Source organism: Centruroides sculpturatus, unplaced genomic scaffold (genome assembly GCF_000671375.1).
Source record: "Centruroides sculpturatus isolate CEXI.00-Female unplaced genomic scaffold, Cexi_2.0 scaffold518, whole genome shotgun sequence".
Taxonomy (NCBI): Eukaryota; Metazoa; Arthropoda; class Arachnida; order Scorpiones; family Buthidae; genus Centruroides; species Centruroides sculpturatus.
In genome coordinates this window covers 181,696-200,193 of record NW_019384901.1, presented here as the reverse complement: position 1 = coordinate 200,193, position 18,498 = coordinate 181,696, and the positions used below count along the sequence as shown (strand labels likewise).

The 18,498-nt window shown below is 30.8% G+C and overlaps 1 protein-coding gene across 1 annotated transcript in view; it reads left to right on the top strand.

Moving 5' to 3' along the window:
• Window positions 1-57: 57 nt before the first annotated feature.
• Window positions 58-18,498, top strand: part of LOC111631496 (RNA polymerase II-associated protein 1-like) — a 41,825-nt gene continuing 23,384 nt past the window's right edge. Inside the window, exons 1-2 of the mRNA XM_023375745.1 lie at window positions 58-496; window positions 5,749-5,820. Coding sequence (XP_023231513.1) covers window positions 349-496; window positions 5,749-5,820 — 220 coding nt within the window. The 5' untranslated portion in view covers window positions 58-348. The remainder of the gene's footprint in view (window positions 497-5,748; window positions 5,821-18,498) is intronic.

The following is an 18,498-nucleotide window of genomic DNA, read 5'->3' as shown; positions in this document are numbered from 1 at the left end:
TATTCTAATAAATTACCACAATTATTACCAATTAAATTATCAGAATAGGTTAGGTTAGGTTAGAACGTGCGTCCCCACTGTTTCCTTTTCTTTTTGCGGAATCAGAGATGAGCCGCCATGAGTCTACGTATATGGACGTTAACCCGCGCGTCGGTTTTCGCCGTTTATCGCGGCGCAGCAGCCGCCGCCGTTCGCTCGCGTCGTCACGTGACACGTCGTCTCCAAAGCGGTCCGGTTTCGAGGCTAAAGCAGGAAGAGCCGCCATGATGGTCTACGACCCTGAACATTAATCTAAAGGCTATAGCATACAATTGAAATAGGAGAGAATAAGGAAAAAATATCAAAATAATGGATTTAAAAAGACCTTCCGCTAAAGATACCGAAGATGATTTGCTTAAAATGCAGCAGGAATTTTTGTCGACAAAAAGTAAACCTGCTGCTCAAATTGTAAATAAACGGAAAAGCAAAGATGAAGAATCTGTTCATACTAACAAAAGTTAGTAATTTATTTAAATTGTACTTTTGTTCATATGTTAAACTGATACTTAGGTAAAAATTGCGTAATAATGAATTAAAAAAATGTAAAACTGTTTTCTTTTCATTAATTGCGTACACGTTTTAGTTGCAAGTGGTTCTGTTTTTTTTTTTTTTTTTTTTAAATCGTTTTTGAATAATTGTATTGGAGAAATGTCTCTTGCTAGGTACTGGTGTTCCAACTTTGAAAAGTACTTCACTGTGAATTTACATAGCTGTATTTACAACTTAATTAATATTTCTACAGAAAATCTAATGAAGTTTCTTTTCTTCATACCATAAGTGTGGTCAAATACTCTCAAAGAGAGAAGTTAATTCCTCCTCCATTATTAAAACTGCCCTTTAGCTGCACTCAATGGTCCTAGTTGATAGTCTACACCAGTGGTTTTTCAACTGGAGTGCTGCAGCACACTAGGGTACCATAACACTTATAAGTATTTCTAAAAGTACAAAAAGTGCAATAATTGTACTTTGATAAAGAACGTCAACATTAATCTGTATATATATTGGGAAGTTGGACCGATAACAATGAGTAATAAACCTTTTACGTTGTTTGGTTTTGAGTGGATACAAAAAATAAGGTGTGCCTGTTGTGTACAGTACTCATTTTACTCCTATAATTTTTGTAGTTTAGCATAAAAAAATATATTGGAAGGGAACAATTTACTGGTATAAAAATGTTGGAAAGGATACCAATCATCAAAGTACTGGTTTAATATGTAAATAAATCCCACTGACACCTATAACCAGCAAAATGAAAAATTTTTACTGTAACTAACATTTTCTTCTGTATATAATGGACATTGTCATGTAACTGATAGAACTTAAATTGAACAAAAATTAAAATCTTTGAATAGAACATTTTTTTAAATTACATATCAGTATACAATTGGAAGGGATAAGTTCCCCTCTGCTCACACTAAAGAAGTAGAGGTGCTGCAAGAAAACAAATTACAAATTTGGGGTATAACTATTTTTATTTTAATGAAAGATAATGGCTGTACACAAAATGTTTAGCCAGTGGAAGGAGGGTGAGGAGATAGAAAGAAGAGAAAGGAAGGATCCCTCTGAGCAGTGTGTGTAAAGTTATTACTACTACTACTACTATGTTTAATATTGGTGTGTAGTTTTTGGCTGCAAAGCCGTGGGTCTAAAAGAAAACCCGAATTGTAGCATATGCCAATAAGTAGTGCAGCTACATAAGCAAGACAGAGTAAAGTTTAATGCTTAAAATTAAAGTAAAGGTTTCAAACTAATATTAAAATAAAACAAGGAGTGCAACTATTAAAAAGAGTTTAAAAACAGTAATCTATGCAAACAGTTACCACAGTATCATTCTGTTAAATCATTAGACATTTTATAGTTGTCCAACTAATGCTAACAATATTACAATACTATCATTCATCACTATCTAGAAACTTGAAAATGCTTTTATAAAATGTCTTCTAAGTTGCTGGAGCAGCTAGCTCTCATTTATTATTTAATATAATATCACAAGTAGAATTTTCACTTGTTATCAAACACTAGGATAGACAAGTAGTTAATTTAGATCTTTCAAATCTTATTTTGATGATATATCTAATATTTTCATGTTACAAATTTTTTAAAAGTTGCTGTGCATGGTTGTGTACTAGATGAGTTAATATATATGTTGCTTGCTTAATTATGCACATGAACCAATTTTTTATAGTGTTTTGATTATAAATGATGTCATATTTTAATTAAATTTAATACATATAAAGGAATTTATTTCAGTTATAAAGAATAATAAATTTTATTTTCACTGTAGCTTAGAAAAATTGAATCTAAACAACATACAATAATATAATAATTGTTGAATATGTAGGATATGATTATAATTTTGTAATTTATAAGTCTTTTAGTATTTTATATAATAATTATGATTATGAAGTTTACACTACACTATCCGGAACCTGTAACTGGTGTGTAATGCGTATATATATTGTATACTGCTGTTGACAAACGTTTTCAAACAATCCCTTTGCTCTTCTTCAGAACTCGAATTCCCTGGATGGAGTGTATTCTATTTGTTGGGATCAGGTGTCATTCTGATGAAGTGGGTCCTTTCTGACGTGCGGTCATGCACCAGTTACAGGTTCCGCATAGTGTAGTGTAGATTTCACACCGGTGCTGAGGTTAGAATCCTTTCTTATTATAAAGTTATTACAAAGATTGCTTTTAGCCCTTGGTATAATTAAATGAAATATCTACTAATATGAAGTAGATATTTAATTTAATTTAATTTAATTATGATTATATTATAACATTAGTAGACTAAATGGAATATTGTATGTGTGCCAGGAGAGTTTAGGAGATAAACATCAATGAATGTATCTAATTAATAACAGATAAAATACAAGTATCATGGAATATATTTATCATTATAGAGCATTCCAGGAGCTTAATTATACATCCTGATGGCTTTTTCAATAGTGGAAAATATGAATGACGGAGTATATAATAAAGCCAAATATAATGTATATAATGTATAGTTTAATGCAGTAAACCACAGGCCCCTACGTTGTTACTGGAAGACTGCATTCAAGAATCTGTTTGGAAATGCTTACCTGCTCAACTACTGAGACCAAGCATTAATCAAAATTGTTACATATAATGTTTTTAGTGATTTACTGGTTGCTATCAGACTTGCCAATCTTTGAGAGTGGATTAGAGAATGACTGATCAACTACTGGGTACATCATTCACTGCTACTAACCAACCAGATTGGTATTTCCAAACAGATCTGAGATGTGCCATGAAAGGATGCAGTAAAAGAACTTGCATAAAATGTTTTTGTATTTTGTACTTTTCTATTGTACTCTCACATGTGTCACATGTCATGTTCCAATGTTATGCCATGTTGCATAGTATCATTTTATGTCAGAGTGTAAAGTACTATATTATTTTTCCGACTTTCCAACGATTATCGACACTACTGTGTGCCGGAAATAGCCGTTCCCTAACGGGTACTTTACGCGGATTCGCGTTAGTGTGCCAGGCCTGGACTTTAAGCGTGCACCGAATTAAATAATGACAAAGTTTGTCAATAACAAAATCAAATATTTAATTAAACTTCTAGTAATAAACTATATACAGTATTTAGTAAAAATCAAACAATAATTTATTCAATGAAATTCAACAAGAATCAATCCGACAAACTCAAATCAATCTATTTCTAACTTAATTCTATTCCCCTTTGGAATTCGACAAAATCAAAGAATTAACTTATAAACAATAATTCTTATAAATTAAAGATCCTAATCGTCACCTCAATATACTAGGAACCTATTTCCTCAAACTCTCAAGACTTTCTATAATCGTCGATCCACAAATCGAATAACTTCAAAATCCTATCGGACACCTCTCTCGTTCACTGCTACGAAGCTCACCAAAGCTCGTTGCTATCAGGAATTCACCTCGTTCGTTTTCACTTGAGTTAGAGGCTTTATAGTGTGAGGTGACGTCACAATTCTGAATGAGCTCACTCTCCTCATTTACATACTTATCTGTAACATTAAATTTTTCTTGTTTATCTGGCAGATTATTTTCCGACAATACTTCGCTAACCTTTTACATTATTCTTTTTAACAATTATCGGGATGCTTTATTCTTTTAAGGTTTAGCGATTCCTAACTGGGTTGTGGGGTCTTCCCCCCCTTTTTCTCGGTGCGGACTTACTTTTTTCCGCTTGGGAAGCGCAAGTGTGCGCGAGTTTTCTACGCCGCTTTTCTTTCGTTGGTGAGTTGGTTTTTCTTCTATTTTTAAGTTACTAAGGTGAATGGTGAGGAAACTTCGTCCTAACAAAACATAAGCCCCAAACAAAAATAGAATAATAAGCAAAATAAAAGTAAATAAAAATAACGTTCGGACTTGGTTCCTTACAAGAGTTGAGAAAGCATGCTATTTTAAATAGCATGCTTTCTCAACTCTAAAAACAAATTTTCTAAAGTTTTTCAATCAAGTACTTTTCTTTTGTTTTGTTACATTAAAGCACACTTTTCAAGTGATCAAAACTGAAAATTAACCAAAATGATTATCCTAAATAATTATAGTTATGTACTTTTTTGTTAATTTTGTACATTAAAATATTTACATATTACTGCTTAAATGACAATTTAAAGAAATACTACTAACTTTTACTTAGGATAAAATTTACATTTAAAAATTGCAGGCAGAACCTAAATTACAGCAATTCCTCAAGCCTACAAAACCCAAATCTAAAAGAAATTACAAAACTAACCTTTGATCTGTACACATACATAACATACCAATACTAGCACACTTGAAATGAAGAAATATTTACTAACATAACAGACATCTTCAGGCATATAACGCAGAACAAAACAAAATAGCTACATTTAAATCAAATGTGTTTTTATGAATGATTTACATGTTCAGTTTAAAATTGTTTCTGGAACAAAGTATGTCTACAGGTTAAAATTATTTTTAAACTGTAGTTAAGATTTGTAAACATTAGTAAATATTTCTTAATTTCAAGTGTGCTGGCATTGGTATGTCGTGTACGTGTTTTTTATCCCAGTATTAGAGAGTTATTGACTGATCTGTACTTATGTATATTAGTTTGCAGACCAAAAAAATTCCTAAAAATTGATTTTTTACAACTCCAACTTCTTTTAACAAGGCAAGTCAGTGTTACACTGGAATAACTTGCCTTGACAGCTTTATGCTGGAATGTTCTTGACAACAAACATCTACTCTATAAGAACAATAAGACATATAACAGCATAAACCATAGAGTATCCCACATTTTACCAGTATTTAATTGTCAAAGCATTTAGACACCAGTGGATAGCCACATCCGCTACATAAATACTCTTTTTATACTGAAGAGGAATCAATAAAATATAGTGATTTGAAATGCATATATACTACAGTGTGAATAAATAATTTTATAAATACTTGCATAGTTAATTTAGTTACTGAGAATCCAGACAATTGAAATTTGGAGCAGGATATTTTACCAAAATTTTTGGTTTATGTATCAAAAATGAAGTTAGAGAATTAACTTTTTTTGTTTAATTGGAATAATATCTTACAGATTAAAATCTCTTACATAAATGAATGGATATAAATAATTGAAAAATATGTTTGTTGATAATTATGTTTATGATATAATAATTATGTAAAAATATGTTTATTGATATTTTTGTTTTTATATTTTGCTTCTAATAGGTGAATCAAAAAAAGTAAAATGTGAAGATTTAGATGATATGCAAACTGATCCTCATCCAGTTATGATTGAAAGTAAGTTCTTAAGTTGTACTGTACATATATATTAATATTATTGTAATAAAATTGTACTGTTTGGGTTGGTAATGTGGAAGATACAAGTAGTCTAAAAGGTTGATATACATATTATCTATAAAAACTTGGCATAACCTAGTAATTAACATAAAGATCTAATTATTATTAAATATTTCTATATGTAGAAATATCAGTAATTCTATGAAGTAGGAGGAGTAAAGACTAATAAAGATTATAAGCATAATTATGCATATATATTCAACAACTAACCCAAAGTAGATTGTTCATAACAAAAATTTCAATAATATGTATACCTTCATCTGTCTCATTCTGAGTGAGAATTCTGTAATGTAAACTAAGTTCAGATTTGTTTTGAAATACATCTTCATATTCAAATTAAATGGAAAAAATAGTTTTTATTTAAATCACACAAAAAATTTTTTGTTCCAATTTTCTCCATCAAAATCAAACATAGAATCTTCATATTCCAGAACAAAGAAAAAAATTCTTTTTTCAAATTTGTTAAACATTACAGTTTTTTGAATGTCCCATAGAAAACCATTTCAATTCCATGATTTTATGGTTCACTTCTCTTGCTTGCCCCACAGGATTGGCCCATTTGTTCCCAATATATACTATTTGAATCATCACAAAACTTTTCTGATGATTCAATTTCTCACAAGAGGTTAACCCCTCTGATCAACTTCCATTCATTTTTCTCCCCTTTGTTGCTCTATCTCCAACAGGGTAGATGGTTCAACTCTCCTACCTCCTGTTCACTTTGCTCAACTCCTCACTAGCTTCACTTTTCCCTTGAGCCAACTGTATTACTTCACCCCTTCCCTTTGGTCATGCCCCTTTGCTTTATTCACTTGTTCAAAAATTTTATGATGATCATCCATCAATTCCTGATAATCCAGCATTATGGATAATTTGGCATCATTCCAATCTTGTAGATATTGGATTAACAAACTTCTACTGTATTAAGATTTATTTATTTGTTTACAAGTGGAAAAGTCTGGAGACGATCAATTTCCACTCCCAAATAACAAACCCCAATAAAAAAGTAAACAGTAATTAATAACAAATAAACTGGTAATAACACAAAGATATAAAGTTAAATTACAGATTATATAAATTACATATTATTTAAAATAGATTTACACAATTTTTAAAAAAGGTAAAATTGCATTACAAAAATTGCTCAATTGTGCTCACTTGAGAGGGTAAATGATAAAAAAAATGATCTATGAGATGATGAAAGATGATAAAAAGGTGTAAAAAAACAAGAAGTGTTATGTGTATTAACAGTGGATATATGAAGGCCTAGCCAGTAATTAAAGATTAGTCCATTAAAAAATTTGTATCCAAGTATACAATTGAAATATTTTAAACAATCATCAAGATAAACCAAGACAAACTCTGGCAACTTCTTGGTTATTGGTGTATAGAAGGTTACAAAATTTATACAGCAACGAATAAATCTTTTTAATTCTGAATGAACTTTGTGAAATAAATATGGAACATACATTGACAAGACAGAGAGAGAGTAATCTACAATTGACTGAAAGTTAGTAAAAAAAAAAAAAAGCTCTTAAAACAGAATTTGAAGAAATACTTTTACAAAATTGCCAGAAAATGCCCTATCTAATTGAAAGAGATTTAATAATATGAAAAATATGATTATGAAAAGATTATTTGTCGCCAAAAGTGACATTGAGATCACAAAAAGATTTAACATAATTTATTTCATTGATATAAATCAAGGGATGGGATGGGTTATGAATTAATGAGTAACACATAATTACAGTTTTGTAAATATTAATCTTTAAATTATGGCTGGTAAAGGTAGAGCATATTGAGTTAATGTCTGCCTGTAAGGACAATGGATCATTATTTAAGATTTTAATGTCATCTGTGTAAGCTATTATTTTGGAGGACAAGTTAATAAACAGTTTATCTATATAGATTGAGAAAAAGAGCTTACTCAATATTGAACCATGGGGAATGCCACAAACAGGAAAAATTCGAAAATTTGAAGTCACTGATACAAATCTTATGCAATCTTGACAAGTAATAGTTATTTAACCAGCAACAGAGAGTTGGATCTAGATCAAAATGTTCATGAAGAACATTAAGAAGTATATTTAAAAAATAAACTATTTAAAATGATGGAGTCAGATTAATTTTCCAATCTTATGTAATTGTCTTGTAGAAAAATACACGAAAATTCAAATTTTCTTTCTTTTCTGACTTATGGAGAATAAACAACTTCCAAATTCTAAAACATTATGTTAATAATGAGATAAAATTAAAGTTAAAAAAGGTAAAACAAATCAACTTTGCAGAGAGAAACACTTTAATTATTTAGGTATGTCCCCAACCTTTTCTCCAAATCCATCCTTCTTAAAAATGTAAAATTTAAATTTTTGTGTATTTTTCCACAATACAATTATGTAAGATTGGAACATTAAGAAGCAAATTAGGAAGAACTGAATTGAAGGCCTGGGAAATGTCAAGATATACATATATACATAACCTGATTTATTATTACAAAAGGATGCTTACAACCACAAAGGTCTTCTGTTGTTGGGTGAAATCAAATTTTCTGGATCATCTCCTTTCCGTGGAAGGTACTGGTCCCACATGTGATAATCTCCTGAAGTCTGTTTGGAAGTAGATTGCCTCGAGACGATGTTGAGAGATAATCCGTGGCGAGAGATGATGGTGAAGTTGACGTAGAGTTCAGGATGCTTAATATCTTGTCCCCAGAGTAAAAATGCATGATCGAAAGACAGGTGGAGAAGCTCTCTATGCCCTTAGAGTTTTTTTGGGTCCTAGATAGACCACCTCAATTGGTTATGTCCATTCACCCACACTATTTTTAATTTTAATTATCGTTAATAAAAAATAATTTGATTTGATCAAGAAAAGAATAGATGGCCTGCCTGAGGTCCAAATAATGTTTGGCATATTGAAATCATAATATAATTTTTAAATTTTGTAAATCTTTGAGAGATAAAAGCTATTGGTATAATATTTTAAAAATGCTCTCTCTCTTACTTTGTGGGGCATAAATCAAGATTATTAATAAATTGGAAGCGGAGAGTTTCATGATGAGAATAGAATCTAGATATTCAAATTCTTTTACAAGCCTTAATGAAGGAGAGTAAATCATACGGATGCCACCACCACCACGTTGAGTATCATGAGATAATGCAAAGTGAGAATAACCAAAATTGTTAAGAAAATTAAATATATCATCAGAATAAGAGTCAGCCAGCTTTCTGTTAAAATAAAAAGATTGTAAAATTCATTTAATATAGAGATGAGAAAAAGGCATTTATTTTTGATTGACCTAACAATCTGTAGGAATATTTAAAAATTTTTTCCTGTGGACATGTTAGTAAGGCAGTTGACATTATCTTTTGGCAGTTTTGTTAACCTATTTCATTTATAACTTTTCAGTTTTTTAAGATTTTTTTCTAAACAATTGAGTTTGTCTACCAGACACTCTTGTTTTGTCAAATATCAACTTCCAAGTCAACACCATCTCAATGAATGATCTATCCACCATACCTTTTCCTGCCTATTAAACTTGTCTGAGAACCTTCTACCCTCATCATTAATGGTTTCCTCCAGCTTTATTTATTCAGCCATTCAATGGCAAGATTTCACAAGCATCTAGAACAGTGTTTCTCAACCTCTAACGAATCATCGCCCTCTTCAGTAAAACCGTTATGTAGTATCGCCCCCTTCACTACAAAATACTGATGCCGAGGGCAGAGACTAACGCCAAATTCGTACTGCATTGAATAGACTAGTGACTAGTATAATGTTATTTGTTTAATTATTGTACGATATAACGAATAAAATATCTAATTATTCTTAATATAATGTTTTACTTTACTATATCGCCCAGAAAATTGTTTTTCGCCCCCAAAATATAAATAGTTACTAATCGCTCCCTGAACATGGAAAAACGCCCACATGGGGGTGATATCACCCCCGTTGAGAAACACTGATCTAGAACACTGCTAAAATCTTAGTTCTAAATTATGTGGCTATGGCGAACAATACCAATTATGGGAACTGGATTTCATTTCAATTTGTAGGTACACCTGGTGGTCTTCTCTTTGTTCAGTCTTGGTTAATAATAGAATGCAGTACAGGTATACCTCGACTTACGTCGTTCCCGATTGTACGTCATTTGTCAAAAAAGTATATGGAAAAATAAAAATCAAGTTTAAGTCATTTTATTTGACTTTACGTCTGTCTGCCACAAATATTGAAGTCATAATATCACTAGAAAAGCATTTAAAGCATTTTAATATTTTAATGATTTAAATGTATATATTTTAATATGATTTTATGAAATCATATTAAAATATATACATTTACAAGTATATATTGTACATGCATTCGTAAATTTAGATTACTTTTTTCTGTACTATATTAAAAACTAAAATTTATTTATTTGTAAGCTTAAAATAGATCCTTATTAACCATATATTATTAAAACTGCATTAATAAATAAAATACAGAACCAGGAATGGTAATTTATGGTTTAGCCTAGTGACAAGTAGATTCGGAGACAAGTAAATTTGACTTACGTCACTTTCCTGGAACCAATTACCGACGTAAGGCGAGGTATACCTGTATATGCTTATTATTTGTTTATCATACTGTCAACTCATTACACTTTAAATAAAATGGAATGTAGTTTATGTGGTTTAACATGTTGACTGCCAACCACAAGATAATTTGTAGTTTGTTTACTTGCCATATTTGTGCAGCTACGATTAAATTTATAGTATATCAGTGTAAATATGAATAGATAGCCTGAGGGGCGAGAACAAAAAATCAAGGTTTGCTTACATGAACAGAACATTTATTAATAAATGAACAGAAAATATAATCATAAAAAGTTTATTCCAAATCAAAAAGCAAAAGAATATTTTTATTGTTTCTGGTAATTTTTAAAACAGTCTTCCATGCAAAGGGCTGGCTTCTCTGGACAGATTGGACAGAAATACAGTCGACCCCCCCCCTATAAGATCATAGATACGTTCCATTCTTTAGGAATCTGATTTCTTACGAGTCCTTCCAATCACAGCCCGACACGTGAAGTTTACGGACTACGGCTGATTGAAAGGTTTTCTTCCATAAAATTAATCGATGCTAGACTAATCCGACTCAACATTTCCAAAATACGTATATATTTTTTGGAAATAATCTGTATAAACTACTCTATAAACAAAAAATTGTAGGATTACTTACCGAGTGTGCTCTATTCGACATCGCCATTGCTAAAGCTTGTTTTCGTCGCGGAACAGCTCAGCAAATAGCGGCCGATTTCTAACAACTTATTTTTCTGCGAAAACTTCATTGAACTTTGGAGACATCATTAATATAAATAATTTTAATCACCGTTGAATAAGAAATGTTTCTTTCACAAGAAATGTATAAAATTACAGTACTGTATTAGACTTACGGTACCTAATTTACATACTGTACAGACGATAGTTAGCGTAAAATCTCCGTAGCGTGGCGCCACGCTAGACGGCGGAAATTATATATTTAATTATAATAAAGTTACCTAATTTATATATAATTAATATATAATTATATGCACAGTACCTAATTTATATATAATTTATATAATACTGTCCAGACGATAGAAATCTCTCCGTAGCGTGGCGCTACGGACGGTGGGAAAGTAGTTCGGCTGTCCGATGACGTTTTACGTAATTATAGGAGTTTTTTTACCTTTTTTTTACGGATACCATCACAATTTTTTCGCAGTTTTATAGGAATCATAATTATAGGGGGGTCGACTGTAATGTGTTTCTCAGTGTTTTTTAGCTTTGACATGACTTTGTCGGATTCTGTTTTTTTTTTTTTTTTTTGATAGGTGGTATACTCTGTAAATAATGAAGCTCTTGCAAACTAATTTTTTTTGAAACTGGTCGAATCTCTTCTCCAATTAATGCCTCGACGAATGCTTCTTTAAACTTTATAAGTTTTATTTTAGAAGAAGTCGCTTTTTGAAAAAGTTTGTGTGCATTGTGTATATATATCTCTATAATATGTAATGCAATTTTTTTGGGCCATTTAATAGTCTTTCTTAGGCTACATCTTATGTGGCAGCATCCAGCGACCGCAAGCGGAAAAAATCTTTGTATGTGTGTCCAATTCGCAAGTGACTTCTGTCCAGAGTGGACGCATGTTGTTTACAAAATGGCAGCAAGACGACTTTGTCGAATGCTTGCTATGGAAAATATAACAAGCATTAAAACAATAAATTTGACAGGTAATTGTTATAACTAACTAGATACACAACAAATATAATGAGTCTTCATAGAATAATTAGTTAAAAAAGTTTTATTTTTAAAACATTACATTTACAAAATCAGATATTATTAGATTAAGTAAAAGATTATTAATTAAAGTATATACAACATATATACACAATTTATTTGTCATTCTGTTTTCATTTATTTACAAAATCAGCCATTTTCTTCATTGGAAGCACAAGCAATGGAAACGATAATCAAACTGGCTTGGTAACTGCTTCCTGCACCTATGTGTAGAAGTATCATCTAGTGGTCACTAAACACGGTTACTCCAGATGCACACATTTGCTTGAATTAGTTTGTCTGCTCTGCTTGTAAGCACGCTTGAGGTCGCTGGACGCTGCCAAATAGGATGTAGCCTTAGAGCTGTGTAGTATGATATCATTTGATCTGATCAGTCAATGCCAGACATTCCTTGATTGTAATCTCGAATTATATTTGGTTTCATTGAAAGTTTTTCATTGCGATTGAACACCTCTACCATTTTAACAACATGCATGTTTGAAATGGTAAGGACTTCTTGTTTGTTTTTCCATTTACATATAGTAACAGGACTATTTTGTCAACAAATAAACTCCCCCTTTTTCAGTTTTTGATTTACCACATCTCTGTGATTCCCCTTTCTGTTATTTCGAAGATTTCCACACAGGGCCGGATTTCAGGTGATTGGAGCAATTTGTGCCAATTGGGCCCCACAGGACATCAAAATTTATATATTTAAAAATAGTTTCAAATTACAGAATAGATTAAACAGTTTAGCGATCATATCGATTGAGAGTCAAGAAGCAAGCCAGTTGGATTTTGATACTATTTTAGAAGATTTTACAGAACAAAAACTTTGGAACATATAAAACATTTCTTTAAAGGTTTATATTCACTAAAATTCAGTTAAATTCATTCATCAACACATTAGATTTTTCATGGCAAAAATTTAAGTAGTTATATTCATTTAAAAATATAGAAATACTAAAACATATCTATGTATGTTTATATTCAGTAAAATGTAGTTGTATTTATATTTGGTACAGGTTTTTTAATGTAGAAATTTGTCTACCTTATGGTTCACGACTTTTGATTTTTATAATTAGATTTTGGATTTTGTTTTAAATAAATATTTAAAATCTATATTTTAATATGTAAATTAACTGATAATTAATTTTGTTATTTAAAGTTTGAGGAGCCCTGCAAAAAAAATTCAATCGGGCCTCACACCTATTGCATCTGGCCCTGTCCACACACACATACACACACACACACAAAGTTTTTCATGTAGTCAGTAATTTTGTAAAAGCAACAGAATTATAAAAATTATCCATGTATACTGTATATCCCTTATTGAGATAGTCCTCCAGTAAGTGTAAGACATCAGTAGGGTGACCTAAATTACTGTCAATTCCCTCAGATTTTCTTCTGTAAATTGTTATTTTCATAACAACACTATTGGATTCACATAGTTCATACAGTGTGACACCATATTTGTGTTTTTTTATTTTTTATGTACTGGCGGAAATGCAATCTTCCATGCCACAACATCATTGATTTGTTGATACAAATATTTTTTTCTGGCACATAATATTATTGAAATGATTTAGTATAGGTTGTACCTTATATAATCTGTTGGAAGATGGTATTGAGTTATCAACTAAGTGAAAATAACACAATAACAATTGGAATTTATTTTGACTCATACAGTAGACCCCCCTATAATGCGTAGATACATTCCACGTTATACGAATTTCACGTTGTAGGAATCCTTAAATACATGAGCCAATCGCAGCCCGACACGTGTGAAGTTTACGGACTTCGGCTGTTTGAAAGGTTTTCTTCCATAAAATTAATCGATTCTAGATTAATTCGACTCAACATTTCGAAAACACGTATAATTTTTTGGGAATAATTCGTATAAACTATGCTATAAATAAAAAATTGTAGGATTACTTACCAAGTGTGCACCGTTCGACGTCGCCATTGCTTAAGCTTGTTTTCGTCGCAGAGCAGTGCACCAAATGGCGGCTGCAATTTCTGATAAGTTATTTCTCTGTGAGAAATTTGTTGACCTTTAGAGACGTCATTAATAGAGATAATTTTTATGGCCATTGAATAAGAAATGTTTCTTTCACAAGAAATGTATAAAATTACAGTACAGTCGACCCCCCTATAATTACGGTCCCTATAATTACGATTCCTATAAAACTACGAAAAAATATACGTATTTTGGAAATGTTGAGTCGGATTAGTGTAGAATCGATTAATTTTATGGAAGAAAACCTTTCAATCAGCCGTAGTCCGTAAACTTGACACGTGTCGGGCTGTGATTGGAACGACTTGNTTGAGTCGGATTAGTGTAGAATCGATTAATTTTATGGAAGAAAACCTTTCAATCAGCCGTAGTCCGTAAACTTGACACGTGTCGGGCTGTGATTGGAACGACTTGTAAGAAATCGGATTCCTAATAAATTGGAACGTATCTATATCTTATAGGGGGGTCGACTGTACTGTATTAGACTTATGGTACCTAATTTACATACTGTACAGACGATAGTAAACTCAACTTACTCACCTAAACTCTCCGTAGCGTGTAAGTAGTTTGGCTGCTCGTCTACTATTGGTCCAGATTCGACCAATCCTGTCACGACACGAGTTGGCGACGACGTTTTACGAGTCCCTTTTAGCGTCTTTATACAAATACTGTCACAATTTTTTCGCTACATTATAGGAATCTTTGTTATAGGAACCCGCTTTATAGGTGGGTCTACTGTACATGATTGTCAAAACATTACATTATACAGTTTGTTTGTACTCCACTAATGTTCTATTGAAGGAAAAGAACAAGGACCCATTTGTAATACAAGTCCAATGAAAACTCTCATTTCTGCAGCACTGACATCTTTCTACTGTTTTTCCCTTTTAGATTTTTTTATTTGTTTATGTTTTGCAATATCTTGCACAGCATATAAATTCATTTGTTAAACCAGTAATGCAAGAAATTCTTCCAAAAAAAAAAAACATAAGTCCACCAGCATTTGCACTGTAAGATTTGTCATATCCAATTTCAAACCAATATTTTTTTGGAAAATAAATAGTTCAGGATTTTGTTGATATTCTGTCCACAAATTATCGTTTGGATTTGATGTGGTTGTTTGAGAAGCATTGTGATTGCCTTCAGGTTTGAAAATAGTCTCATCTTTAGGTTCAGAGATGATTTCATCATCACTGTCCTTACTTGAATCCTTGGAAGGTATATAATTGCTACTGTCGTTACCATCCTCACCAAAAATCTTATTGGATTCTGAATCATTTAGATTACCATAGTACTCAAGTTGTTTTTCAGTCAGTGGTCTTTTCTTTTCCATATTGGGGTATTTATAATTTGATTATAAAAATAATTATAAAACAACACACTCAAGAAAGACGTAAATGTGATGTGCTCGACTTTATATCTGATTTATTACTAATGAATTTAGATGCATATCTCTGACTCGGCTGTAGCGAAGTGACAGGTTGAATCGTGTCTGTGAATGAATTAACTCGTTGGCTTTAGCGAAGAGCTTTCTGTTACATAAGCCAACTATGAGATATTTGCAAGATTTTTTTTTAAAAGAACACATTTTATGCTTTTTGATGATTACTATGTACAGTAATTAGAGTTTTAAAGAATATAATATGATTAAATTAAATTGGCTTCTTACACCGGAATCCTGAAAAGTACTGTGGCAGTCAACACGTTAAAATATACTGAATACAAAGCACAATATTTGTGTTTTGTATTCATAATTATAAATTATAAATGCTTTGTTTTAAATTATTAGTTAAAAGTGAAAATAAGATAAATTTATGAATAGACACCTTGCTTAAAAATGAATTATTCTATAAAAAAATTAATATTGTAAGATTATCAGATGGAATTATGAATAAAATAAAACATAGAGGGACTTAAAATTTGATATTCTCTCACTGAGAGAAGTGCTATTATTATTAGTAATTGAATGTTCTGTAATATGCATAAGTATATAGCCTAAAAAACATTATTGTTTGCATTAATTATAAATTCATTGCTCACATGATTTATGCAACCACAATATTGCCTGAATAACATTATTTTGGAAAGGAGACTTAGAATAGTTATAGAGAAAAAACAGAGTTCAAGACTAACACTTCTCACTCACAGCCAATTATAGGTGGAAGGGACGTAAAGTTTGCTAGGGAGAACTACTCAGAATTTTTTTCTTAATCAGTGCAACTTTAAAATTAAGTACATATTTGAAATCAGAACACAATCTCTAAAATCAGCATGTCTGATCATTTTAGCTATTTTAGAAGTACTTTAAGCATTGAGGAAAGCCTAACATAAAAGCTAAAAACTTATATATACATATACACTAAATAAATTTTGCTCGTTTTATGGAGTATATGCAATTTCTAAACATTTATTTTCTAAATAAATTATAACATACTACATAATTAAATATAATTCCTTATATGCAGTATTTTTCAACATTAAATAGTAACATATTTAACATTCTTTCATCCCGTAAGGGCAGATAGAACCAAATCTCAAGATGTAATTTTTATAATAAATAAAATATCAAATTGGTATGTTATGGACATTGTCCTATTGTTGCTATCCAGTTCTATCTCTGATAAAATAATAAACTAATATGAGGAATGTCAATGTTGAAAGACTGGTATTATACTATACTACAATGCTATAGAGGTTTGATGTCATTTAGCCTCTATATTCATGATTTCATTTGCATTAATTTCCATTGAAATAATATTTGAGATCTAATATTAAATAATGTTAGTAGAAAACAAATTACTACAAAAAATTTAGTTAAATAAATAAGAAAATACCAAATCAAATAATAAGCACAAATAATTAAATTTTAATATCATTAAATATTTCAAGTATAGAAATTAACAAGTTTACAATTCAAATATACATTTATCATTACTCAATAAGAAAAGTTTTCACATAAATATCAGAATTGTCAAATATCTGGGATTTACAATAGTAAAATAAGATTTCTTTTAAGTTTTGATTAAAAAAACTATTAAATGTTACACATTCCTGCATAGAATTCTTAAAACTGCATTTAAGAATTCCAAGCAGAATGTCTCTCAGAATTTACTGAACTTAGGATATTCAAAGCAATGTGCTCTTGTTCTTCTGTAGAGGGTTTTGATAATGCTCTGGTAATTTTAACATTCTTTCTCCTTTTTTTACTGGAGGTAAATCCTTGTTGAGGCTCAATGTTTTTTTTTTCTTTTTGATTCTTTTGTTTCATTAAAATTCTGTTTGTTAATATTTGCTCTAATTGCCTCTAATGTGGGCTGTACGGATTTCAAGTCTCTCTAAACCTTCAAATTCTTGCACAAATTGTAAATTTTCAACTATTTTTTTAATATCGTCAAGTTGACATAGTGCATTTTTCCTTTTCAACTCCACTTTTCTATTTAATGTATTTGGTTCATCATCATTTATATTTTTGTTTAGGTGATCTAATAATACTTCTTTTTTCTTTCATCATTATTCTCCCATATAAGAAGTTCTCCCTACTGTCCTTCACACTGTTTTGAGACTTATTCAACTCTCAATTGGCAAACAAGATGAATGTGTTTGCACATATTGAATTTGATGGCTGAATCAATGCATGTGCATATGTATATATGAATGCAAGATTTACACTCATAACATACTATCTGACATTCACAATTTTCTTTTACCATAGCAACTGTATATATATATATGATCCATTTGATGAAGGAATTTTCCATATGTTATCCTCTTTTATAACAAGATCTTTGTATAAGCTTAAGCTAATTTTGTGCCTTTTTCTTAAATCAGAAAGCTTGCTTGTTACTTTTCTTTTATGCATGATAATGATTCTATCATACATCTTATCTCTTAAAAAAGTCATTAAAGCATGAATGGCTTTATCTAGGCACTTTACTCTTTTTTCTTGCAAATATGTGTGTTTAATGCACTTACGCATATTCTCTATGTACATATTTGTATTTAGGCCACAATGTAGTCTGTAGCAATGAGCCTAATATTTTGCAGTTTTCATATAATTTTCTTTAAAATATATTCAAAATCAGTTGTTTCAGGATCATCAACCAACTTTATCACTGCTGCTGCTGAAATTGAAATATTTCTTCATCTGTTTCTTGTATCAGTGATTGTATGATTTTATAAATTTCAGTTTTTTTTTTTTAGATTATTTTACAGAGGTTCTTGCTCCAAGCATTGTCAACATGCCATGAACAATATAATCTTTGAGCAGGTTCCCCTATAACATATACCCAAGCATTAAAAAAT